Source organism: Aotus nancymaae, unplaced genomic scaffold (assembly GCF_030222135.1).
Source record: "Aotus nancymaae isolate 86718 unplaced genomic scaffold, 86718_ANA_hifiasm-v0.15.2.pri h1tg000029l, whole genome shotgun sequence".
Lineage (NCBI taxonomy): Eukaryota > Metazoa > Chordata > Mammalia > Primates > Aotidae > Aotus > Aotus nancymaae.
Window position 1 is genome coordinate 28,132,072 of NW_026988442.1, and position 26,446 is coordinate 28,158,517.

At 44.6% G+C, this 26,446-nt stretch overlaps 1 protein-coding gene across 5 annotated transcripts in view; it reads left to right on the forward strand.

Moving 5' to 3' along the window:
* Nucleotides 1-1,102: 1,102 nt before the first annotated feature.
* ARFGEF2 (ADP ribosylation factor guanine nucleotide exchange factor 2) overlaps nt 1,103-26,446 on the forward strand; it is a 102,795-nt gene continuing 77,451 nt past the window's right edge. For all 5 annotated transcript variants that reach the window (XM_064382501.1, XM_064382502.1, XM_064382503.1 and 2 more), the window contains exons 1-3: nt 1,103-1,223; nt 18,803-18,833; nt 19,477-19,600. In XM_064382501.1, coding sequence (XP_064238571.1) covers nt 1,103-1,223; nt 18,803-18,833; nt 19,477-19,600 — 276 coding nt within the window. The remainder of the gene's footprint in view (nt 1,224-18,802; nt 18,834-19,476; nt 19,601-26,446) is intronic.

The following is a 26,446-nucleotide window of genomic DNA, read 5'->3' on the forward strand; positions in this document are numbered from 1 at the left end:
GTGCTTCCCTCTCACCTCTTCCCACACCACCTCATCTCCTCCATAACTACATCACCTCCCCCCATTTTTTTTTTTATTTTCTCTTGTTGAGACGGGGTCTCCTTCTGTGGCCCAGGCTGGAGTTCAGTGGCGCCACCACAGCTCACTGCGGCCTCAACCTCCCAGGCTCAAGCAATCCTTCCACCTCAGCCTCCTGAGTAGCTGGAACCACAAGCAGCGCCACCAGGCCCAGCTAATTGTTTTATATTTTATTTTGTATTGAAAGATTCTCTCTATGTCGCTCAGGCTGGTCTCGAACTCCTGGGCTCAAGCGATGCTCCCGCCACGGCCTCCCGAAGCGCTGGGATTAGAGGCGTGAGCCGCCGTGCCCGCCCTCCCCTCCTCTTTTCACCCCCTTCCTCCTGACGCCTCTCACTCCCCATCACCTCTCATTCATTCACCAGCTCCCATTCATTCCAGTCCTCGCTCCCTCACCTCTCCTCTTTCCCCTTTATCATCTCTCATTGTCACCGTTCCCCTTCTTCTCTTCCTCATCTCTTACCCGCGTCATCTCCATTCTCATGCTTCCCTTCACCTCCCGTTATCCCGCGCTTTCCTTCTCTCACTTCCATTACCACTTCTCCTCCCTTTCACCTTTCTTTAGCCCCTACGTCCCCTCTACCTTTCGCCCTCGCCCACCCCGCTCCCCACCTTCTCTTCTTCCTCCTTCTACCCTCGCCCCTCGCCTCGCGCCTACCTGACTCCGCCCCGCCCCGAGGCGTAGGCTCCGCCCCGCCCCGAGGCGTAGGCTCCGCCCCGCCCCGAGGCGTAGGCTCCGCCCCGCCCCGAGGCGTAGGCTCCGCCCCGCCCCGAGGCGTAGGCTCCGCCCCGCTGGGGGTCACGGGGCCGACGGACGCCAAGCGGCAGTAGCTGCCTCGTCAGTCACGTGGTCACGTGACGCGCTCCAACATGGCGGCGCCGTGGGGCCGAGGCGTAGCTTCCTGACTGGGCGGCACGGACGGACGCGGCCGGTGCGGGCCGGGAGGCCGTGCCCGCTGCCTCGCTCGCCACCTCGCTCGCGCCGCCAGCCCGCGGGGCTGTCAGCCCCCGCCGGGCCGGGGCCATGCAGGAGAGCCAGACCAAGAGCATGTTCGTGTCCCGTGCCCTGGAGAAGATCCTAGCCGACAAGGAGGTGAAGCGGCCCCAGCACTCCCAGCTGCGCAGGGCCTGCCAGGTGGCGCTCGGTGGGTGAGCCGCCCCCTCCTGGCCCCGCGCTGGCCTCAGCATGCCGGCCGTTGTCCTACCCTATCCGGCTTCGGCCCGGCCTCCTGGCCTCCGCTTCCCCGCTATCCCGAATTCCACCCTCTTGACCTTCTGCTTATTATACTCCCGGGGGAAGTGATGCCTGGGCAGCTCGGGACTGGCCCAAGGTCACCTAGCAAGTTGGTGACAACCAGAGCTTATTCCTCAGGGTTCCAGCTCAGGGGTTTTGCTACGATTCCTTGTCGCTCTGTTTCCTGGTTCCTCGCCTCACCACCTCCAAGTCCTAGAAACAGTAGCCCTTGCCCCAAGTTTTTTCGTTACTTGAGCTCTGCTGATTGGGTTTCCCCTAGGTGAACAGAGCATGTGGGAAGAGCCGCCCAACTGGTTTAGGGAAACCCCTGATTCTTGCTTTGGAATTCCCCTTTGGAGAATGTTTGCCTTTCGTTTGGGGATCTCCCGTAGCTCCTCTCAAGGAAGGTTTGTAGAGGGTGTTCTGGATCTCCCAGGCATTGTAGTGAGCAAGACTTCTGCTTATTCCTAGCAGTACACTAAAATACAGGGTCTTTAGAGCAAAGATACTTGTCTGACTTACTCACTGCTGTATACCTTGTGCCTGCAACAGTGCCTGGCGCACAGTAGGTGCTCAATAAATACTTGCTGATATGGACCCTCAGATTATGGAAAGAGAGAGAATTCTAACTCACAGTTAAAGGCCTGGTAGTTGATACCAAAATCACTATCCTATCTTTTAGTTTTAATTATTTAACAAATATGTATTAAATGCCCACTGCATTCCATGTACTAATAATTCAGTAGGGAACAAGACCAACATGGTCCTTACACCTATGGAGCTTATACTCGAATAGAGGAGACAAAATAAGTAAATAAGAAAATAGATGAAGTATTCTGGAATACTAATAAATACTATTGTGAAAATAAAAGAACAAGATGTGATAAAGAGGACCTGACTGCTTTCCATAGGGTGGTCAGGAAAGTAATCCTTTCCAAGAGGGTAACATTTGAGCAGAGTACTGAAAGACAAGAACTATCCACCATGTGGAGTTTCAGAAGAGAGTTCTCAGTGGGAGAACCCATGCATTTGACCAGAGCTGTCTTCAAGCTAATTCACTGCCCCTACGTCTTTGGTTTGGAATCTGTGAGAAGACCTGTTTTTCCTAACAAATTGAGCAAATGGAAAGTTTGATTTTTAGTCAGAGTTTGAGATTGTTATCACCTTTCTCCCTTCATCTGCTACAAAGTATAGAGTAGTATTCTTTTGGCACTTAGAAATAGGCTGGTGAACTTTGCCCTTCCCTGGGAAGAAGGTCCCTGGCTTTCATCAGATTCTCAGAGGGGCCTGAGACTCCACTCCCTCAGGGGTCAACTGTTGATGTAGAGATGGTAGTCTAGAAAATCTGGAAACAGTTGCTAGTCCGTTAAATTCAGGATCAGTGGAAGGAATTTACTGAGATTTAGATTTTTAAAGCTTTTCTATTCCAATAACCAAGGCTAACTGTTGAGTATTGTTTTATCAGCAATATGGGATAAGCACTGCAAAGCAGTTTGTTAGTTAGACAGGAGCCTGGTATTTATAACTCCACATTGAAATCTGCCTGGACTCTATCCTCTCAATATTGTTGTGGAGGTTTCAAAATAGTTATTTGGCAGAAAAGTTTTTATTTTCTCGTTAGACAACTTCTTAACATAAAATTTTCACCGTATTGTACATCACGTTATTGGCATCTACTTATAAAATGTTCATCTGGGTCATAAAGGGCCATTATTGCTGAGAATTTGATAGATCTTTTCAGATCATATCTTTGTTCGGAAGATTTTCATAACGCAAGTTGTGGAATACATATTTTCAGTTTTTAATAGTGAATTGTAGGGAATAACCTAGATAGGAAGTAATTTGACTACAGGTTATATGAATCACAAATTGGGGTGGTGGCTGTATGAGCTACTATCATAAGGGAACCTATGCATGGTGTTAAGTGACCATCTTTTTTAAGAGAATAATTGTGTGTCATTGCTGTTATATAGAAATGACTGCTTTTACTTAGAGAACACACAGCACAATGCCTGGTGACATTTCACTCTGCCTCTCAAGGCCCAGCCTTGTGCTCAGTAATGTCATTTAAGAAGAGAAATTTGGAAAAAATAGCTGAAACGAGCTAGTGTATAAGGAGCAGTGCTATGTGGTATTTTAGAGATTACCATGTGTAGATTGTTGTTAATTGTGATAAGAGGAACTGTAAATGACGGCTCAAAGTTGAAATGCTTGGATGATAAAGAGCATGTACAGGAAACAGCTTCTGTGATGTGATTCCACCAACTGTAGCATATTGGGGGAGGGGATCAGGGCTGCAGGGGCTGTTTAGTATAGATGTTAGCTAGAAGTGTATTCTTTTGGGACTCTAGAACCTCCTGCCTTCCACTTGCTACCTTTGTGATCTTGGACAAGTTACTTGATCTTATACCTTCCTCACAGGATTATTGTAAAGATTAAGTTAATTGACATGTACAAAAAACTTAGCGTGTAGTAGGTGCTCGGTAAATGCTTGCTGCTATTACTATTTATTTTTTGTTATTACTTTAAGCTGTGACAAACCACAGAAGCTGTAAGTGCTCTGATTTGATGCTCTTAACCTTGGTTTCTCGTTCAGGAATAACTTACTGCTTTATTTGGTAAATAAATAAATAAATAAGAATGTAATTACATGACTGAAAGGCTGTGTTGAAGTATTAACTTATTAAACTCAATGAAGACAGGGGTTGTTTCTTGTAAAAGTTGTGATAATCCTGATGGAACAGATTTGGAGTAATCGCAGTGATTCATCTACACTAAATGCCAAATGCATAGATAGGGACTGCTCAGTTAGGGAATAGTGTCCTTCCAACCTTTGTCTGCAGAAATCAAGAGAGCTTATGAGAGTATTCATCTCCCCAAGGACGCTGTTGCTCTTTACCTTGTTAATGAAACTTTGATATATATTAATAATCTTTAACCTTTCAGCCTTCTGTTGGAGAATATAATTACATTCTTAAACCTCCTTTTATAATTGCTATTTAAGACTCATCTTCTCCCATGATATCTCTTTAAGTTATATTTCTGCTCTTAAGCTATACAAAGTTTGGAGGCTTAAAAGGATAACCTGTTTTAAAATTCGATATGGAAAACTTTATGGTTGGACACTGTGGCTCACGCCTGTAATTCTAGCACTTTAGGAGGCCAAGGTGGGCAGATTGCTTGAGCCCAGGATTTTGAGACCAACCTGTACAACATGGCAAAACCCCATCTCTGCAAAAAAAAAAAATAGGAAAATTAGCTGGGTCTAGTAGTACAAGCTTGTAGTCCCAGCAACTTAGGAGGCTGAGGTGGGAGGATCACTTGAGACCAGGAGATGGAGGTTGCAGTGAGCTGAGATCGTGCTGTTGCACTCCAGCGGAGGCAACAGAGTGAGACCGTCATACAAAAGTTCTAAGTAATGGCTAAGTGCTCTATAATTGGTAGCTGTTATTATTCTCAGCCATTATCAAGAAAATATAAAAAGAATAGTAAACATATATCTTCATATGAAATTGAGTGATTTTTTAAAGATCACATGTTGTATTATTTCTGTGTGATATCTGCTGTGTACTAAGCATTTCTGAGTTCCAGGCACAGTAACACAGGCTTTTCATGCAATTTAGTTCTCACTATTATAATCATCATCCCCATTGAGGCCCAGAGAAGTTAAGTTGGCCAAGATAACTCAGCCAATAAGTGATGGAACCAGGATATAAACACAGGCAATCTGGCTCCACAGTCCAAGATCTTAACCATTACTGCCATGTTTTATTGCTTCTCCATATGAAAGTTCTTGTATATAAAATACTCAGTGGAGTATTTAAAACAATCAGTATACCACAGTAGAGTTTCAGGAAAGAGACCATGTGTTTTATAGCTGAATTTTGAGATATATTTAAAAGCCTTGAGTCAAAAAGATCACAGCTCTTTTCTTCAGGTTTTTACTACATATATATGCAGTTTACATTAATTAGGAACTAATGGAAAGAAGGAAATGAGAGTAAAGAGCTGGTTTCACATAAGCTTCATTTGAGTTATTGAGTTTTCTTTTCTTTTTTTGAGACAGGATCTCACTCTGTGGCCCAAGCTGGAGTGCAGTTGTGGGGTGCGATCTCAGCTCACTGAAACCGCTCCATCCCTGGCTCATGTGATCCTCCCACTTCAGCCCCCCAAGTAGGTAGGACTGTAGGGGTGCACCACCCACCCGGCCAATTTTTCTATTTTTAGTAGAGACAGGGTTTCTCTGTTGCCCCAGGCTGGAGTTAATCAGTTTTTCTAATTGATGATATCTCTTCATTAGCAGTAAATTCTCTCTGATTAATTCTTGAGTTGTGACCTGTTATTAATTCTGGATTGTCATTCATTTCTTTGGGTACAGCAGGCAATGGGAGACCAAGACTAAGAGCAACTTGTCCATATCCACACAGCCAGCTGGTGAAACAGAGCTGCAGCACATGATATAGCTTCAAATAGATCATAACATCCATTCTTAGATTTGCTCCTCTGTTTAATATATGGGATTTAGGGATGTGTGTGGGTCATTGGTGACCTTAACTTGAGCTGTTTTGGTGCTGTGATGGAGGTGAAAGCCACACTGGCCTGGGTTGAGGTGTGGGAGCTGAGGAAACAGATGGTGAGCATAGACAGCTCTCCCACAGTTTGGTTGTGTTGTAAACAGGAGGAAGGAGTGGCTCCTGGGAGTTGTTTGTTTTGTTTATTTAAAGGTAGAAAAGACTTTAAAGGTTGGGAAGGGATCCAGTTAAGGAAGTATATTCCTAAATCTTAGTTGTATATGAATGTGTATGAAACATACAAATGGGCGTTTATCGTATGGACGTCTTTGTATCCATATGATAGATAAATTGATTTTTCTTCCATATGATCCTGTTTTTCTCATTTTGATGTGTTCAGAAAAACCATTTGCATCATGAGGATTACTGTGAAATTTGAAAAATATCAAAAACATCTCTAAATTGACATAACATGGCTGGGCGCAATGGCTCACGCCTGGGTAATCCCAGCCCTTTGGGACACTGAGGCCAATGGATCACTTGAGGTCAGGAGTTCGAGACCAGCCTGGCCAACATGGCGAAATCCCTTCTCTATTAAAAACATAAAAATTAGCTGGGCATGGTGGCGCATGCCTGTAATCCCAGCTACTCAGGAGGCTGAGGCAGGAGAATCTCTTGAACCTGGAAGGTAGAAGTTGTAGTGAGCCGAGATGGTGCCACTGCACTCCAGCCTGGACAACAGAGCGAGACCCCATCTTAAAAAAAAAAATTAAATTAAAAATAAATAAATTGACATAACAAGACTTTAAATGGAAATGCAGAATTAAGCTTTTAATTTTAGCAAATTCTAGTGTTTTGATTAGACATTTTATTTACAAGTGCTATGTATCATAAAAGTTTTGAGAAATAACAGAACTTAAGACCCTAAAAGATTACTTTTTGTTGAAAAGCTCTATGGATTCTTCAGGAGGAGGTTATCTGTCTAGAAGCAGCATCTAAAAACTGAATTCAAAAGCATTTATATGTGGGATTGGCAGAGAGTTGATTGACAGGTTGAAATTTTGATTTGCTTATTGATAGTCCAGTGATCCCTCTTTGGGCATCAGTTTCCCAAGATGATAAAGGTGATAATACCTTCATCACAGGATTATTGCAAAGGTTAAATGAACCAGTGCAGTAAACAACTGGCACAGTACCTGGCACCTAACAGATGACCTGGTGAAATTCAGAGTCATTGGTGTTGCAACTGTTTTTTTTTTTTTTTTTGAGATTCAGTTTTGCTCCTGTTGCCCAGACTGGAGTGGAATGGAGCGATCCTGGATCACTGCAACCTCCACCTCCTGGGTTCAAGCGATTCTCCTGTCTCAGCCTCCCGAGTAGCTGGAATTACAGGCACATGCCACCACCCCCAGCTAATTTTTGTATTTTCAGTAGAGACAGGGCGTCATCATATTGGTCAGGCTGGTGTTGAACTCCTGACCTCAGGTAATGTGCCCGCCTCAGCCTCCCAAAGTGCTGGGATTACAGGCGTGAGCCACTGCGTCTGGCCAGTGTTGCAGTCTTTAAAGGAAAAGGAACTGAATGCTTGCCTTTCTCTGCCTCCCCTAATAGTTGGTTTATAGACGTTTTTGCAAGTCTCCAACATGGGTGAAGCAGTGGTTGGATAGAATGAATTTAGAGCTCTATCCTGTACTTGTAAATCTCAGGGGAGAGTCTGAAAGCAGTGCTAGGGAAAACAGTAAGACCATTCTTCATGAAAAAGAGTGAACTTGTGAAAATGTGTACTTAATCAGCAAGAACATGGAGTGTCCTATATAAATAGCTCAGAGCTGTGTTTAGTTCTCACCATTTTCACCAGGCTTAGGGGGCCTGCCAGGAAAATACTTGACTTTCTTTCCAGCAAGGTTATCCTAGAAAAAAATAGTTTTGCATTTGCTGATTCATTTCTGAAATCTTCCTGTGAGAAGCTCATTTCTGTTTAGTGTCTTGGGTATAAATAAGCCCTCTAGCTTGATATTTTATTAGGTTTTATACCTTTGTGAGGAGCACAGCCTTCTTGTGCTAGGACACAAAATTCTTAAATTTTCCTTCTGTCCTTGGGAGTGGTCAGTGTATATTTGTTATTCTGAATATAGTCCTTTTGCCTGTTGACTAAACCAGGCCCAACATTTATTCAAAAGATATTTATCTGGGTGTCACCCCTGCTGTCATGATGCAGAGGGAACAAAACAAACAAGGACCCTGTTCTGAAGGAATTTGCAGTCTAATGGGGGAGATGGGCATTGTTCAGCGGATGTGCCCAGAAGGTTGTAATAACAACCCGAGAAGTACTGAAGGAGAGAAACCTGGCTTTGCAAGGGCAGTGAACAGAGCGGTGAGGGAAGGCTTCCCGGAGGGAGTCTTGAGAACTGAATGATGAATGAGAATTAAGTAGTTTGGGGTGGGAGGCATTTCAGCAGAGGAAACAGCCTGTGCAGAGGCTCCGTGGCAGAGAGAAACACAGTTGTTGGGGAAACTGAAAGAGGCCAATGTGTGGTCAGAACACTGCACTTGAGCGAAGAGAGTGAAGATGGACCAGGAGATGTAGGCCAAGGCCCCAGCATGCCAGGACTGGAGGTCATGGTTAGGAGTTTGATTTTTTAGGTCAAAAGCAGGATATGACACTGAAGAGTTTTAAACCAGGAAGCAGGTGATAGGATGACCAGGTGTGTTATTTTGGAAAGATCATTTCGTCCACTGTGTTCAGAACATCTTAAGGGAACACCAGAGGGATTGCCAAGGAACCAATGAAGAGACCGTCTTAGTCCATTTTGTGCTGCTATCACAGAATGCTATCACTGGGAGATTTATAAAGAACAGAAGTTTATTTGGCTCACAGTCATGGCACCATCATCCGGCCAGGGTGATATGGCGGAAGGCGAGAGAGGAAATGGGGGTTGAACTCATCCTTTTATCAGGAGCCCAATTGTGCAGTTACATGTCATGACCTAATCACTTCTTAAAGGTTCCTTTTTTTTTTTTTTGAGATGGAGTCTTGCTCTGTCGCCAGGCTGGAGCACAGTAGCGCAATCTCAGCTCACTGCAATCTCCACCTCCCGGGTTCAAGTGATTCTCCTGCCTCAGCTTCCTGAGTAGCTGGGACTACAGGCATGCGCCACCATGTCCAACTAATTTTTGTATTTTATAGTAGAGACGGGGTTTCACTATGTTGGCCAGGATGTTCTCGATCTCTTGACCTCATGATCCTCCTGCCTCAGCCTCCTAAAGTGTTGGGATTGCAGGCGTGAGCCACCGTGCCCAGCCAAAGGTTCCATTCTTTTTTTTTTTTTTTTTTTTGAGACGGAGTTTCACTCTTGATACCCAGGCTGGAGCGCAATGGCGCGATCTCGGCTCACCGCAATCTCCGCCTCCTGGGTTCAGGCAATTCTCCTGCCTCAGCCTCCTGAGTAGCTGGGATTACAGGCACGCGCCACCGTGCCCAGCTAATTTTTTGTATTAGTAGAGACGGGGTTTCACCATGTTGACCAGGATGGTCTCGATCTCTTGACCTCGTGATCCACCCACCTCGGCCTCCCAAAGTGCTGGGATTATAGGCTTGAGCCACCGCGCCCGGCCCAAAGGTTCCATTCTTAATTCACAGTGGCAATTAACTTGCAGCAGAGTTTTGGTTGGGACAGTCAGACCATCCTACGCAGTTACCATCGTCCAGGTGAGAGATATTGGTGGCCTAGACAATAGAAATAGAGCAAAGAAAATGGATTGCCAACCTAGTTAGAAGATGAAGCCAACCGAACTTGGTGATGGAGCGAGTAAGAGCATGGGAAAGAGGACTGATAAGCTTGACTCTCCTATTTCTGACTCACCCAGCTGGATGGATGCTGCCTGTTTTTCTTTTTTTTTTTTTTGAGACAAAATCTTGCTCTGTTGCCCAGACTGGTGTGCAGTGGCACAGTCTCGGCTCACTGCAACCTACACCTCCCAGGTTTAAGTGATTCTCCTGCCTCAGCCTCCTGAGTGGCTGGGATTACAGGCACCTGCCACCATGCCCGGCTAATTTTTTGTATTTTTAGTAGTGACAGGTAGTTTCACCACGTTGGCCAGGCCAGTCTCGAACTCCTGACCTTGTGACCTGCCCATCTCAGCCTCCAGAGCACTGGGATTACAGGCACGAGCCACCTGTTTTTAAAGATGGGATTGTGGGAAGAGGACTACATGGAGGGGGTGGAGGGAGGAGGTTGATCTGAGTTGGGACTCGGAAACGTGGAGTTTGATCTGCCTTTGAGCATCCAGCTGGACATGTGAAATGGGAAGTGGCCAGCTGTATGAGCCTGATGTTCACAAGAGAGGCCTGGGCTAAAGGAATTTGGGAGTCATCAAAGTCTAGGTGGGAATGGGAAGCCTGGTAAGGCAGTGTACAGAGGGAGAGGCAGGAGGCCTGAGCCTGAGAACCCTCCAGCCTTTACTGGCTGGGCAGAGGAAGCTGAATCTGCAGAGGAAATAGAGCAGAGATGGGCAAGAAGCAGAGGGAAGATGAGGAAAATATGTGGTTATGAAGCCCGAAGTCGAGAAAATTTTAAGAAGGGTGAGGTCAGTAAGGCGAAATGCTGCAGGGAGGTCAAGTCAGATAAAGACTGGAAAAAATGCCCATCAGATTTAGAGACATGTGGGTCATTGGTGGCCTTAGCTTGAGGTATTTTGGTGGCATGATGGAGGTGAAAGCCAGACTGGTGTGGGAGGTGAGGAGACAGACGGTGAACATAGACAACTCTTTCCCGAAGGTTGGCTGTAGTGTGAAGGGGAGGAGGGAGATGTGGATGTTAAAAGTTTTTTGTTTGTTTGTTTTTTAAGGTAGAAGAGACTTGAACTTGTTTAAATCTCATTGGGGAGGGACTCGGTTGAAGGAGAGGTTAAATAATGCAGAAAGAAGAAAGGACAGTTTTTCATTTTTTTCAACAAATATTGAGTGCCTGCTACTCTGTGCTGAAGAATTCTCAGTACTTGGGAATTCAGTAGTGAACAGAACAGGCAAATGTCTTTTGTCGTAGAGTTTATGTTCTACTGAGGAAGGCAGATAATGAATGAACTGATACATAATATGTCAAGGGTGAAAAATTCTGTGAAGAAAGACTAAAGTGAGAGAACAAAGCAGGTAAGGAGACACAGGGTAACAAGGAGGGGTGAGGGTGGTAGTATTAGGTGGTGAGAATGTCCCCTGAAGAGGACATCGGAGCAGGGATCTGAAGGAAGTGAGGGAGTGAGCCACTGAGATATCTGAGGGGAGGGAGGGCATTCCCAGAAGCAGGAATAGCTAGTGCAAAGACCCCAGGACAGAAACACGCTTGGTGTGTTCGAGCAAGTAGGCCAGGGCCAGGGTGGTAGAAGGTGAGAGCAGAGGGGGATAGCAGGGGCCGGATCACGCTGAGATTTGGAGGCCAAGACTGACAGTTTTAATTTTACGCAGAGTGGGATGGAAAGCCACTGGAGCATTTTGAGCAAAGGAATGATGTGATCTGAGTTACATTTTGAGGGCATCCCTCTGGCTGCTGTTGAGAAAAGCTGTGGGGCGGAAGGGAGTATAATTGCTGAAGCCTAGAGACCAGTTACAAGACCCTTTTGATGGTCCAGGTGGGAGATAATGGTTGCTTGGCCTAGGATGATGGTGACCTAGCGTGGAGGTGATCAGGTTCTAGATGTTAGGAATAACACTATCCCTAATGACAGAGGTGAGGGGGTTGGACACCCACTCCCTTATTGCAGGGGAGAGCAGAGAGTAGGCCAGAAGTAGGTCAGGTTGTAGGTTTGCTAACAGCAAGCTGAGAGATTCTCCTTGTGCCCACTTCTAATTTCTGAGTGAAGTAGGAGGCTGCTCCATTGGTTGTGAGTAAAGAGGCAGCAGCAGAATGGTGATGATCGGGAGCAGGAGAGATGGGCTGTTTGAGAGTGGAGAAATGTGCAGTAGACACTGTGGAGAGTGAGGATGACCAAACTACTGGGCAGAATTTCCGGTTTCATTCGCGCTGGGTAGTCAGGGCTCTGTAGGCCTGCCAACCTGCCCTGTCGTCAGACGTCTGCTTAGGCGGAGACAGGCAAAAAGGGGATGGTAGTACAATCTAAGTTTGGGATTTCATCAGAAGTTAAGACTAAAGGTCAGAGAGAGTCCAGGATGTTGATTGCGTGTTATCTGATAATAGCCCTGCTAGTGAGATCTACCCTGGAAAATGAGGAAAACGGAAAGCCGACAGGTTGGCCATGTCAAGGTTTGACAGGCCAAAGACAGTTTCTACTGGGAGCAGTGGAGAGGGTCAGTTGGAAGGAGAGAAGAGGAAGAAACTGGAAGTGCCACAGCTCCATATGGGGGCAAGAGTCAGTGTGACCAGCTTCACCAGGCTGTCTTGGAGTGGAGGAGGAGGTGACTGGTGACTGGGAGCTGAAGGAATTGAGGAGCAGTGTTGGTTTAAGTGAGGGAAGGATGTGACAGATGTCTCAGGAGTGTCGAGGGTTACTGTGGGATTTGGGGGCATTGGCCACCGATGGGATTGCTGGGTTTGAGGTTGGTGATGGTCATTGTTGGACTAGCTTGGGAGTGGAAGAGAGAATCTGAGCCTGTGTCAGAGGTGCTGATGAATGGAGGTGTGTGAGTCAAGTGGCAGCATCCAGACAGTGAGGCTTTTCAGTTGCAGCTGCCCCACCCTGCTCCAGTCTCTCTCCTTTCCAGCCTGGTCATTTATTGCTGCTAATTGCCCCATTGGCAGTTGGGAAAGCAACGCCTGTTAAGACATGGAACAGTAAGGCGGAGCAGGTATGCATACCGTGCCCCATACCCCTCTTCCTGCACCGTCCTCCTCCTTCTGTCATCATGGAGTGGCTCAGTAGTGCTGGCTTTCCAACAGGCTGCCTGGGCATGGATCCTGACTGCAGAGTAGCACTTCTGGCTGCAACGTGGGCAGGTGGTTTAACCTCCCTGTGCTCAGATTCCTCACCTGTAAAATGGTTATGGATGATTAGTGTTCCTGCTTCCATGGGTTTTGGCGAGGACTGAAAGAGCACCTGCCATTAGGAGGCAATCAGTGAGTCAGCAATCATCATCATCATTATTATCATTATTAGGGTTCCACTCACTTTCCTTTTCCCTTGGCTTTGCTTGATCCCATGGATAGCACTAGAGATTTTGCTTTAATACTGACTCCTGTTTTAAAATAAGAGCAAGAGAACTGACATTTATTGACCACCTGCTGTGTGCTGGCCACCGCCTTAGTCACCACCAAGACCTCTCTTGTGGTGGTGTCAAGAGAATTCTCTGCTCTCTCAGTTCCTAGTTATAGTCTCTGGAGCACATGGGGCTGTTTTTATCACTCCCATTTTTTAGAGTAGGAAATCAAGATTCAGGGAAGTTGGCTGAGCATGGTGAGTCATGCCTGTAATCCCAACACTTTGGGAGGCCGAAGCAGGTGGGTCATCTGAGGTCAGGAGTTCAAGACCTGCCTGGCCAACATGGCGAAACTCTGTACTAAAAATATAAAAATTAGCTGGGCATGGTGGTTCGTGCCTGTAGTCCCGGCTATTCAGGAGGCTGAGACAGGGGAATCGCTTGAACTCAGGAGGCAGAGGTTACAATGGCACCACTGCACTACAGCCTGGGCGACAGAGTAAGACTTTGTCTCAAAAAAAAAAAAGATTCAGGAAAGTTTAATAACCCACCTGGCATCATGCAACTAATAGATGTCATGCCAGGACTTGAACCCAGCTCTATCTCACACCTGTATCTTTTCTTTCTACCACATCAGGATATCTGTGAGGCCCCCTGCCACACACATACTTTTTCCCTGTTCCTTTTTCTCCCTCCTTTTTTTAAAAAAATTATTTATTATACTTTAAGTTCTGGAATACATGTGCAGAACATGCAGGTTTGTTGCATAGATATACATGTGCCATGGTGGTTTACTGCACCCATCAACCCGTTATCTAGATTTTAAGTCTGGCATGCATTAGGTATTTGTTCTGATGCTCTCCCTCCCATTGCCTCCCACCCGCTGACAGGTCCCAGTGTGTGATGTTCCCCTCCCTGTGTCCATGTGTTTTCATTGTTCAGATTCCACTTAGGAGTGAGAACATGTGGTGTTTGGTTTTCTGTTCCTGTGTTAGTTTGCTGGGAATGATGGTTTCCAGCTTCATTCGTGTCCCTGCAAAGGACGTGAACTTATCCTTTTTTATGGCTGCATAGTATTCCATGGTGTATATGTGCCACATTTTCTTTATCCAGTCTATCATTAATGGGCATTTGGGTTGGTTCCAAGTCTTTGCTATTGTGAATAGTGCTGCAGTAAACATATGTGTATGTGTTTTTATAGTAGAATGATTTATAATCCTTTGGGTATATACCCAGTAATGGGATTGCTGGGTCAAATGGTGTTTCTGGTTCTAGATCCTTGAGGAATCGCCACACTGTCTTCCATTATGGTTGAACTACTTTACACTCCCACCAACAGTGTAAAAGCGTTCATATTTCTCCACATCCTCTCCAGCATCTGTTGGTTCCTCGCTTTTTAATGATTGCCATTCTAACTGGTATGAGGTGATATCTCATCATGGTTTTGATTTGCATTTCTCTAATGACCAGTGATGATGAGCTTTTTTCATATGTTTTTTGGCCACATAAATGTTTTCTTTTGAGAAGTGTCTGTTCATATCCTTTGCCCACTTTTTGATGGGGTTGTTCTTCCCTCTTTTCATGGGGAAAAAAAAAAGATTGCATTATCCAAACATATAAAGAGCCCAACTTTTAGTTTGGGCCATATGAAACTACCTTTATTTGAGCATTTCTAGCCTGGGTGAGAGGGTGAGACCCTGTCTCAAAAACAAAAACAAAACTAAACAAAAAGGTGCTGGTGTGCTTCAGACTGTGCCTTCTCTCCACCTGCACAGGCTCTGTGCTGCTCCAAGCCCCCATTGCTGCTAGCCTGGATTGTGAGCAGTAACCTCCTGATGGGTTTCCCTTCTTCTGTCCTGGCCACCTTCCTCTTTATCCTCACAGCAGCCAGAGTGATTTGTCCGAAGAAAAGTTGAGCCAGGCCACCCTCTCCCAGCCCCTCCATGGAGTTCCTCCCATCCTTTACAAAGATGCTGTTATCATCTGGGCCCCTACTGGGGCTAGTGGACAAGGCTTTTCAAGGTTTTGTTTTTTGTTGTTTTTTTTTTTAAGATGGAGCCTAGCTCTTTTTACCATGTCGCTCAGGGTGATCTGAGCTCCTGAGCTCAAAGTGATCTGCCCACCTCAGCCTCCCAAAGTGCTGAGATTACAGGTGTGAGCCACTGGGACCAGCCTGAAGATTTTTTTTTCCTCGACAAAGAGTAGTTTAGGAAGTGCAGCAATTCCTAATTCTTGTGGGAATATGTAAGGGTAAATTTAGAAAACTAAAAAAAAAATCTGTGAACATAGGATTTGCAACTGGAATTTCTTGGGTTTCTGCAGTTACTTTTCCAGGTAGCAACTCTTTCCTGGTCACAGGAGAAGGCTGCTGTCTTCCGTCCCTGTGCCCTGCACTGCTGCTGCTGCCAGTCCTGTCACCCCTTACTCATTCCCATTCCAAAACCGGGTTTTACCTTTGCTATGGTCACGCCAGGTCAGAAAAGGGGTTTGGGAGATTTCAGAAGGCATGTAAACTAGCTTCCCAGCTGGATAGGGTTCATGGTATAGTGAAAACACCAGTGTTTTGAACCATGGCTGCAGCATTCATGGTTTGTATCAGTGCTAGGAAAACCACACATTTAAACTGTTCTGCATTTATAGTTTACAGAGTAATTCCATATGCTTATTTGAGAGTCAGGGTACCCAAGAGAACACAGACTCTGGAGCCTGATTTTCTGTGTTTAGTCTCATCTCTAGTACTTGTAACCTCTGTGGGTCTTGATTTTTCATGTATAAAATTTATAGTGGGTTTGGCCTCCAGCTAAAGTCCTCTGGCTCCTTAGTTCTTTGTTCTTTGGCTGGGCAAAGATTTAGCTTATAGAAAATTGATGTTTTGTCCTCATAACACTGGTCACAGTCCTTAAAAGCCACTTTTATCCCCTGCAGCTACTTTTCTGCAGCCACTGAAGCACTCTCTCCTCGGCTCTTCTCCATCCCTTAAAGCAAAACTGGCAAACTAGTAGCCTCAGGACTAGGCAGCCTGCAAACCAGTCTTATTTGAGCCATAATATTTTTTAAATTTATTTTTTATTGATACATATAGCTGCACATATTTTCATGGTGCATTGATAATTGGATGCAGTCATATAATCAAGTCAGGATAACTGAGATATCCATCACCTTAAATATTTATTTTTTCTTTGCATTAGGAACATTTGAATTATTCTTTCCTGTTTTGAAGTGTACAGTCAGTTAATGTTAATTGTAGTCATCTTACTGATCTATCGAACACCAGATCTTATTTTTTCTATTTAACATAATTTTTAAAACAATTGAAGTTGTTTTGAATTGCAATCAGAGCTTTCGCCTAAAATCTGGATTTTGACCTCTGGAAAAATCAGAACAACTAGCACCAGTGGGCTCAGGGCGTCTAAAGATTCCCGTCAGCTGGAGCTGAGGAGCTGCTGCACCCCTTCCTGTACTGGGTGGAAAGGGGGTCCTGCCTTTCTTTGATCACCCACCGTGTTTTTTCTTGGCATTTCCTGCCTGGCCTCCATAGCCCTTTGTAGTTAGTGTAACCTTTGTATTTGGTTTGTTTTATGTTTTCCTTTTTTTTGAGACAGTCTCACTGTGTTGCCCAGGCTGGAGTACAGTGGCATCATCTCAGCTCACTGCAATTACTGCCTCCTGGGTTCAAGCAATTTTCTTGCCTCAGCCTTTCGAGTAGCTGGGCTTACAGGCACATGCCACCATGCCCAGCTAATTTTTGCATTTTTTGGTAAAGATGAGGTTTCACTCTGTTGGCCAGGCTGGTCTCAAACTCCTGACTCAAGTGATCCGCCTGCCTTGGCCTCCCAAAGTGCTGGGATTACAGGCGTGAGCCACCGCGCCCGGTCTCAGAATAAGACTATCTCTGAGATTGTGATTTCTGTAGTGGTATTTCAAAACAGATTGTTTTAGAGCTCACAGGCCAGCACCAACTCTAGTGAAGACCTCATTGCTTCAGATAGGTTTAGCACTTAGACTTCACTCTAACAAGGTAACTGTGATTGGAAGGAAAACTTACATTTGAGTTTGGGCAGCAGCAGCCCTCTGCCATGTCACAGAGTGACAGATCTTATCACCCAAGCAGAGCCCTGACATTATAGATACAGGTTTCTAAAAGCTGATAGCTTGGCCGCCAGCCTCACGAGCTGGGTCCCCACAGCTTCCTGAGCCTCTGCTGGTGGTAGCTGGAACATTTCCTTAGTGAATTCTTATCCCTGAGGAGCAAGATCCACACCACACAGCTCTCTGACCCTGTGTGTCACAACCCTTATGGTCCATGAGCAAAACGGTTGCTGTTAGTCATTTGGGCATTTCTCTTCTGTTTTCTCATGTGTGTAATAAGATATACAAAGTTGGGCTTGAGGTTAGAAAGTGCTACTTCCAGAGAGTCAATTTACTTGGTTTTCACACCTTCAAGTTTAGTCTAGAATGGAGTTACCTAAGAATAGGAAATTTGCAAACTTCAGTACTATGTTCTGGGGTTGCTAGGATAACTAGTGCCATATCCACACTCCTGTCTTTCTAGAGATTGTGTAAAGGAGGCTGGCCTTTTGGAGATGATCTGAATACATGGTATTGAGGACATACCTCCTTCCCATGCCTGATTTGATGATACGTGGGCTTGTGGGTCTAACATGTAGAAGTACATTCAACTGAGTGGATGTGGGAGAATTCTGTGTGTTTAGACAGGATGCTTGGTTGTTGTAATGGCACAAAACCTTTTTTCCTGGAAATAAAACTATCGCTGAGATTGTGATTTCTGAAAAATGACACTTGATTCCTATAACCCTGCCAGTGTAGTTGTTACCTCCATGATAAAGATTTTAAAATTAATTTTAATTCTTAAAAATTACATGTGCCTTAGCACAATGTAAATGTACTTAATGCCATTCAACTGTAAACTTAAAAATGGTTAAGATGGTAAATTTTAGGTTATGTATATTTTATAATTGTTTTAAAAAGTACTGATTAAGAAAAAGTATATATGCTTATCATAGAAAATGTGAAAAAAGAAAAAATTCATCATCCCACTATTTAGACAACTTTCAGTTTTTTATTGGTTTCAATACTTTGTGGTATTAGTTTCCAGTCTTCTATGCACATTTGCACACAGTTGAGATGTCATGATATTACCATGATATTGTGTCAGCTAGCTCTCATACACATGCCTTCTGCAGACAGGAAACAAGTAAGAACATGGGCTGTAGAGCCAGAAAGCCTCGGTTAAATTCTAGCTCCCCAGTTCTTGATATGCAACAGTAGCCAAGTTACCTAACCTTCCTATGCCTCGGTTTCCTCATCAAAATCATTGCTTCTCATCAGGAGCGGTTTCGCTCAGGGCACACTTGGCAATGTCTAGAGACGTTTTTAGTTTTCAGGATGGCAGAGGGATCAGGAGTGCTCCTGGTATCCAATGGGTGGAGGACAGGGATGCTACTAAACATCCTAGAGTGCGCAGGGCAGCCTCATAACAAAGAATTCTTCATCCCCAAATGTCAGTGGTGCCAAGGCTGAGAAACCCTGCTCTAAATGAGATGGATGCAATAATAGTACAGACCTCATAGGATCGTTGTGAGGGCTAAATGAGCTAAAACACACACAGTAATGCCTCTAGCCAGTCACTCCATGTAAGTGTTAGCTGTTATTATTGGTGTTACAATTAATTATTTCACTTCATACCAGCATTTCTGTATTTAAACATCTCATTAACATTCTTTTCAGTGGTCTCCAAATATCTTTTAGTAAAGTTTTCCTTTGAATAAATGTTGCATTTTCCTAATGTGCTTTTTCTTCCTTCCTTACCAGATGAAATTAAAGCAGAAATAGAAAAGCAGAGGTAAGCTATAGCACTTTCTCCTTGCTGAGGTGTGGCACGAAGGGAGTAGGTAGCGGCCGGGGGAACCCCTTTCTCTGCTTGTTTTCTCATATTTCTAATCCTCAGGGGTAGCACAAACTCTGCAAGCATGGTGCTAGTCACACGGCACAACTCTGTATATTCGAACTGATGCTAGGTTAACAGGCTGCTGCCTCAGTACTTGTATCCTTTGAGGGAAGGATCAAGATCAAGGTAATGCTGTTGTATATTTTCTTGACAGAAGAGGCAAAGCTGTTGTCTGTTGTATGACATGCTTCCTTAGGCATGAGGACAGCCTGCTCCCTGAGTGGCTACTCCTGATCTTCATAGTAAGGAAGCCAGTTAGTCACATTTCAGAAATATAGCTCTGGCGTGGCTGCCACCAAGATTCAGTCCAGGATGTCGTTAATTCAGCATGCCAGTCAGAGAACTTGCTCTCTACGTGGGACTTTAGTGGTTTTCCTAATGCATGTGTTCACCTTCTAATGCCTAGCCCCAGGATATAGTTTGCAGGCACTTTAAATTAAATGATTGCAGGTGGAATGGAAAGCTAGAGTAAGGTGTAGAAAAAGCAAGCTTTTTTTTTTTCATTTCTCTTCCTGCCCCTCTCTTGCTTTTCTCCTAGGCTTGGCACTGCTGCACCACCAAAGGCAAACTTCATTGAAGCCGACAAGTATTTTCTTCCATTCGAGCTAGCCTGCCAGTCCAAGTCCCCACGGGTGGTCAGCACATCCCTCGACTGCTTGCAGGTACCATGTTTAAACTTCATGGTGTCAAGGGGGTTCTTTCCAAACCACAGTTGGTCCTTACACAGAGCTATGCTGCAGACCGCCCTGGCACTCATTGCTCTCAGAGGCGATGCAGAGAGGAACAGTTTAACATATTCCTTTTGGACATCTCATGAGGGAGGGAAAAGAGAAAGGTGTGAGCTCTTTAGCTAAATCCAGAATATGTTTCCCCTAGAAATATCTTATTTGTTCATGTCTTGTGTATGTTTTTTCTAAATGAAACCTTTAGCATTAATTGGAGTATTTGACACACATGGACACATAGGCATTTTTATACAGCCTCTTTCTTTTATTTGTTTTGTAGAGATGCAGTCTCACTATGTTGCCCAGGCTGGTCTTAAACTTCTGGCCTCAAGCAGTCCTACCACCTTGGTTTCCAAAGTGCTGGGATAATGGGCATGAGCCACTGCACCTGGTCAGCCTCTTTCTTTCTTTCTTTTTTTTTTTTTTGTAGACAAAGTTTCGCTCTTGTTGCCTAGGCTAGAGTGCGGTGGTACAACCTCATCTCACTGCAACGTCCGCCTCCTGGGCTCAAGGGATTCTCCTGCCTCAGCCTCCTGAGTAGCTGGGATTATAGGCACCCGCCACCACACCCAGCTAATTTTTTGTATTTTTAGTAGAGATGGGGTTTCACCATTTTGGTCAGGCTGATCTTGAAAGCCTCTTTCTTAATGGCATGAAAATTCCTATCAAGTAGAGAAATAGAGGCAGTCGAATCTGTAGTTTTTGGTAGTTATGTGCTGTAAAGTCACCTCCCATACTAAATTAGCAAACATTGAATCTTTGTTCCTAGAAGAACTACAGGGTTAGGTTCCTGTAAGCCTTTAGTCTTCATGTGTTTCAGTTTAAAGAGACTATCTAATATCTTTTGTTGACGCATTAACATTGAACTCAGGGCCCACAGTGCTATGACGCATGCCTGAACAAAGCTTTTCTAACACACATAATTTCTCTGTGATGTACATCACTACCCTCTTGCTGTTAGGAACATGGGAAAGCACATCAGCAAACACTTGGGAGCCATTGTAAACAGCAAAATCACCAACAAAAGGACCAAAATGCAAGAAACACAGCACTAAGTACAGCACTAAAATGACACTTGTTTGCAATAGGAGAATGAAACAAGGAGGCATAGTGTTGCCTTGTTTGACCTCAGCTAGGAACGTGAACATAAGTGATTTCACATTTTACTGCTCTGTGCATGTCTACAAATGACCAATAAAGCCCCGGAAGTATTGATTTGGGCTTATAAATAGACTTTAGTAAGTAGGTGCATTTGCAAATGTAGCTGCAAATAATGAGGACTGGCTGTATTTAGAGCCACAAGTAACTTTGTTTTACATTACCTTTTACTGAGGAGGAAGCAAGAGTAGAGAAGTTAAGGTGACTTGTCCAGTAATATGCAGGTAGTAAGAGAAACAGGACTGTAACTTGGGTTTCTTAATTCCTGGCCCACCATTCTTGTACTTTTGCTCAAGACATGCTCCTTAGGTTTCTGATTACCTCAAAGAACATTTATTTTCTTTTTTGTTTATTTCGAGTCAGAGTCCTACTCTGTTGCCCAGGCTGTAGTGCAGTGCCTTGATCATAGCTCACTATAGCCTCTAACTCCCAGGCTCAAACAGTCCTCCTGCCTCAGCCTCCCAAGTAGCTGGGATTACAGGCATGAGCCACCATACCTGGCTCAAAGAATGTTTATTCTTGACCTCAGTAGGCAGTCCACATCAATGAAGAAAGTTTAATAAATTTTAAAAATATGTTGAAGTGATCCACAGCTTGCCAGTACTTTCTAGAACAGGAATGGTGACTAGATTCTGTATCCTGATTACTTAGAGAGCTTTGTAAAAGAGGTGTCTGAAGGCTCTTCCCACTTTTTCAAGAAAGAGTGCTCTTGAGTGATTTTTATCTACCAAGGCACAGGACTGCAAAGTGGCAGTGGGCGTGCCACATTTTTGGTGTCTCTGGTCTAATATTTACTCTGTTAATCTCTCTTCTTTGTTATGTGTACTTGAGAATTGATGAGAGTTTCTTCACAGAAGCAACTCTTCCAAATGCAAAACTATTTTGTTATTCGATATAATTCTGTAGATTGTCCTTTGTGAAACATACAGTGAGCCAAGAATTGTTAAATGGCAGGCTTCAGTCCTACTTCTATTCTAAAATATTTTTTGCTGTGTTATGAGGAAATTTGGCAGAAGTTGAATTTTAGTTGTTCTCTCTCCATGTTAAGGTTTTGTTTTGAAAGGAATGCTGATAATTAATGTAACTGACATACTGAGAACCGTCGCTGACGTGCATTGACCTCTTAGCCTGTGGTGGGCCCTGCATGTTTCATCCACCATACCGTGTGTAGTCCCCTTGACAGCCCTCTGAGGTACTTACTCTTGTTGTCGTTTTAGAATCAAGGAAACCAAGGCTTAGGGAGTGAAGTTACCTGCCCAGTCCAAGGTAGGCTGGAGTGCAATGGCAAGATCATGGCTCACTGCAATGTCAAATGATTGTCCCTGGACTCAAGTAATTCTCCCACCTCAGCCTCCCAAGTAGCTGGAACCACAGGCATGCACCACCACACCCAGATAATTTCCTTTTTGTATTTTTTGTAGAGACGGGTTTCACCACATTGCCCAGGCTGGTCTCGAACTCCTGAGCTCAAGTGATCCTCCCGCCTAGGCCTTCCAAAGTTTTGGGATTACAAACATGAGCCACTGTGCCCAGCCGGGTTTCTAGGACTTCTTGACTCCGTGTCTGCGTTCTTAACCAGGGGTCATCAGCTTTGGCCCGTGAGCCAAATCTGGCCTACCACCTGCTTTTGCAAATAAAGTTTTATTGGAACACAGCTGTTTTAGTCTGCTTGGGCTGCTGAACAGAATATCATAGACTGGCTGTCTTCAACAACAGACATTTATTTCTTACAGTTTTGAAAGCTGGGGACTATAAGATCAAGGTACTGGCTGATTTGGTTCCTGGTGAGGGTACCCTCTCTCTGGCTGCAAACAGCTGTGTTCTCACATGTCATGGAGAGAGAGCTAGGTCTCTGGTTTCTTCTTATAGTGCACTAATCCTGTCATGAGGACCCTACCCTTATGACTGCATCTAAGCCTGATTATTTCCCAAAGGCCCAAACTCCTAATACCATCACATTGCAGGGTTAAAGCTTCAACATATAAATTTTAGGGGGACACAAACTCTCAGTCCATAGCAGCAGCCATGCCCATTCGTTTATGAATTATCTGTGACTGCCTTCCTGCTACTGTGACCTAGCTGAGTAGCTATAATGGAGACCAAATAACCCACAGAGCCTAAAGATTTAGTATATGACCCTTTATTGAAAAAGGTTGCTGCTCTTAACTGGCCCCTGCTCTTAACTGTAACCATGTGGTTCTGGCCTCTTTAATAACAGAAATAGTTTGTTTCTGGAACTCCTTGTATCTGAGTATGATTTCAAAGGGAAACACTAACACCCTGCTTTACTTCAGCCCACTATGAATCTTGAGTCTTATGGGGTATGGTTCTCTCTCTTTTTAGAATGGAAGTTCTGGCTTGGTGCAGTAACTCACTCCTAATCTTTGAGACAGGAAGATCACTTGAGGCCAGGTATTTGAGACTAGCCTGGACAACATAGTGAGACCCTCATCTCTACAAAAAGAAAAAATAAAAAGTTAGCTGGGCATATTGGTGCACACTTTTAGTCCCAGTTACTCAGAAGGCAGAGACAGGATTGCTTGGGCCCACGAGGTTGAGGCTGCAGTGACCCATGACGGTGACACCTAACTCCAGCCTGAGTGACAAAGCAAGACCCTGTCTCTTAAAAAAAAGAAAAAACCACACACATACACACACAAAGGAATGGAAGTTCTCTGAGAATAGGTTCTTTGAGATGTAATAGGTTCTCTGAGATGTAATAGGTACAGTAGGATTTCTTTGTTTAGTATGTAAAATGTGTCATCTTTTTTATGACACGAGAAAGTGGCTGGGTGCTCCCTGGACTGCTGAATGGAAAAAAATGTACTTTCTCTTGGTGGCTGCCCTTGCCATGCCTGTTTGACTGGCTTTTCCCAGAGTGGGTGAGGTAACCTCTGTCTTAGAGGTGGAAGGCCAGCATCTGGGGGTAATGTTTGGTTTGGGCAGAATTGAAACCAGCTGCAGACACATCCATGCTGTGCCCTGCCATTCTTTGAGCTTGGCGCAGCATTAGGAGTGGCAAAGGTGCTTTGGGATTGATTTGCCATAGGCACAGTTAGCTCAAGCTCCCTCCCCACTGGGAGAAGCCTAGAGACTTCCCCTGCAGCTTGCTTCTACCAAGTGATAAAGATTCCCTGTCTTCCCTTCCTGCAGCATTTGGTCTGGTACACACTTCCCCATAACCAGGGCTCAGTGTAAGGAGGGTTAGGGTCAGTCTTCTCTAAGCTAGTAAGTGGTCTCCAAGTTTTTTTGGTCACATATCAATAATATATATATGTATATATATATATTTTTTGAGACAGGGTCTCACATCTCACTCTGTCACCCAAGCCTGGAGTGCAGTGGCATGATCAGGCTCAGTATAACCTCGACTTCCCCAGGCTCAGGTGATCCTCCCACCTCAGCCTCCCAAGTAGGTGGGACCACAGGCTAATTTTTCTATTTCTTATTAAGACAGGGTTTTGCCGTGTTGTCCAGGCTGGTCCTGAACTCCTGAGCTTAAGCCCACCTCAGCTTCCCAAAGTGTTGGGATTACAGGATTACAGGCATGAACCACTGTGCCCAGCCAGTTTTCTTTCTTTCTATTTTTTTTTTTTTTTTTTGAGACAGAATCTCGCTCTGTTGCCAGGCTGGAGTACAGTGGCACGATCCCTTCTCACTGCAACTTCCGTTTTCCGGTTTCAAGCAATTCTCCTGCCTCAGCCTCCCTAGTAGCTGGGACAATAGGCACACACTACCACGCCCGGCTAATTTTTTGTATTTTTAGTAGAGATGGGGTTTCACCATGTTGGCCAGGATGGTCTCGATCTCTCGACCTCGTGATTCGTCCACCTCGGCCTCCCAAAGTGCTGGGATTACAGGCGTGAGCCACCGCGCCGTCTCTTATTTTTTTTTTAGAGACAGGGTCTCACTCTGTCGCCCAGGCTAGAGTGCGGTGGCTTGATCATAGCTCACTGCAGCCTCGAACTCCTGGACTTACGCAGTCCTCCCACCTCAGCCTCACAAGTAGCTGGGACTACAGGAGTACGCCACCACACCCGGCTAATTATTTTTTTTTACTCTTTGTAGAGACCAGGGTCTTGCTTTGTTGTCCAAGCCGGTCTTGAACTCCTGGCCTCAAGTGAATAATAAAAACATTTTTGAGGATATTGTCCCAATATATTCATATTGCTTTAATTTAAAATTGTAGTTTGGGTCTGGGTGTGGTAGCTCATGCCTGTAATCCTAGCACTTTGGGAGGCCAAGACAGGCGGATTGCCTGAGCTCAGGAGTTCAAGACCAGCCTGGGCAATTTGGTGAGACCCCATCTCTGCTAAAAATACAAAAAATTAGCCGGGTGTGGTAGCACACACCTATAATCCCAGCTACTCGGGAGGTTGAGGCAGGAGAATCACTTGAACCCAGGAGGTGGAGGCTGCAGTAAGCCAGGATTGTGCCACTGCACTCTAGCCTGGGTGACAGAGCAGGACTTTGCCTCCAAAAAATAAAGTTATGGGTTGGGCATTATGGTTCACACCTGTAATCCCAGTGCTTTGGGAGGCCAAGGTGGAAGGATTACTTGAGCCCAGGATTTCAAGACCAGCTTGAGCAACATAGGGAGACCTCATTTCTACAAAAAAAAAAAAAAAACTATTTACATGTGTTACTGTTATTAAAGTATATATATAAGGCTGTAGGAAACCACTAATCTAAGCTGCCCTGTTTATACCACAAACATGATCTTTCAGCTCTTCCAGAAAATTTGTAGATTTTTTTTTAATGTACATTGAAAAGTCAATTTTTAATTATATGAGTTGTACATGACTATATTCTCTGTTAAAAAGTTTTTGAACTTTATAGATGAAAGGAAGTTCCTTGGGCCACCAGCCTCAAATCCAATTGCCTGTTTAGGTATATAACATTCTTTCTTCTATTTTTTTTTTTAAATAAATGATTCACTTGTACAAGTTTCTCTGCAGCTTTTTACATTCAACACCTTTATTAAGCTCTAGCTCTATTGCTCCATGTAGATCTAGTGCATTTCTTTTGACTGGTATATGATGTGTCATGCCACCATTTCACCTATCGCTCCCCTGTACAGACACATTCACACACAAGGTTCCAGTGAACATCTCTGTGCAAGGCTCCTTGGAGACATGCCTCAGTTTCTCTGGTCAGAGGTGACTCTTTGGATTCCTATCACTGAGGCAAAATAAATAGAACTAACTTCAGAATGGAGACCAGTGAGGTAGAAGACTTAATTTGTATGAAATATATTCATTCATGTGGGTGGGATAACTTGTAATACAGCTTACTTACTCCAACTTCTGTTCATTACTAAGTATGTCCTATTCTATGCCAAGAAACCAACCACATAGCATTTTCCTTTGTGCAATGAGTCCTATAAAGTCCTGTTATAGTGTATTATATTGTCATCATCTTCCCTTCCATGCCAGAATTGTCCCTGTGCAAGCCCCAGCACATGTATCAGTGGACCAGCTGCCCAGAGCCCTGCCTCCCTGTCTCTCTTTCCACCCCTCATTACATCAGCAAGGAACAAGGTGGGGACATCTACCTGGGAGATAGTGGGAGATGGGGGCAGTGTCTACAAATCACACACAGCCCTGTAGGGCCCAGTTAGGACTT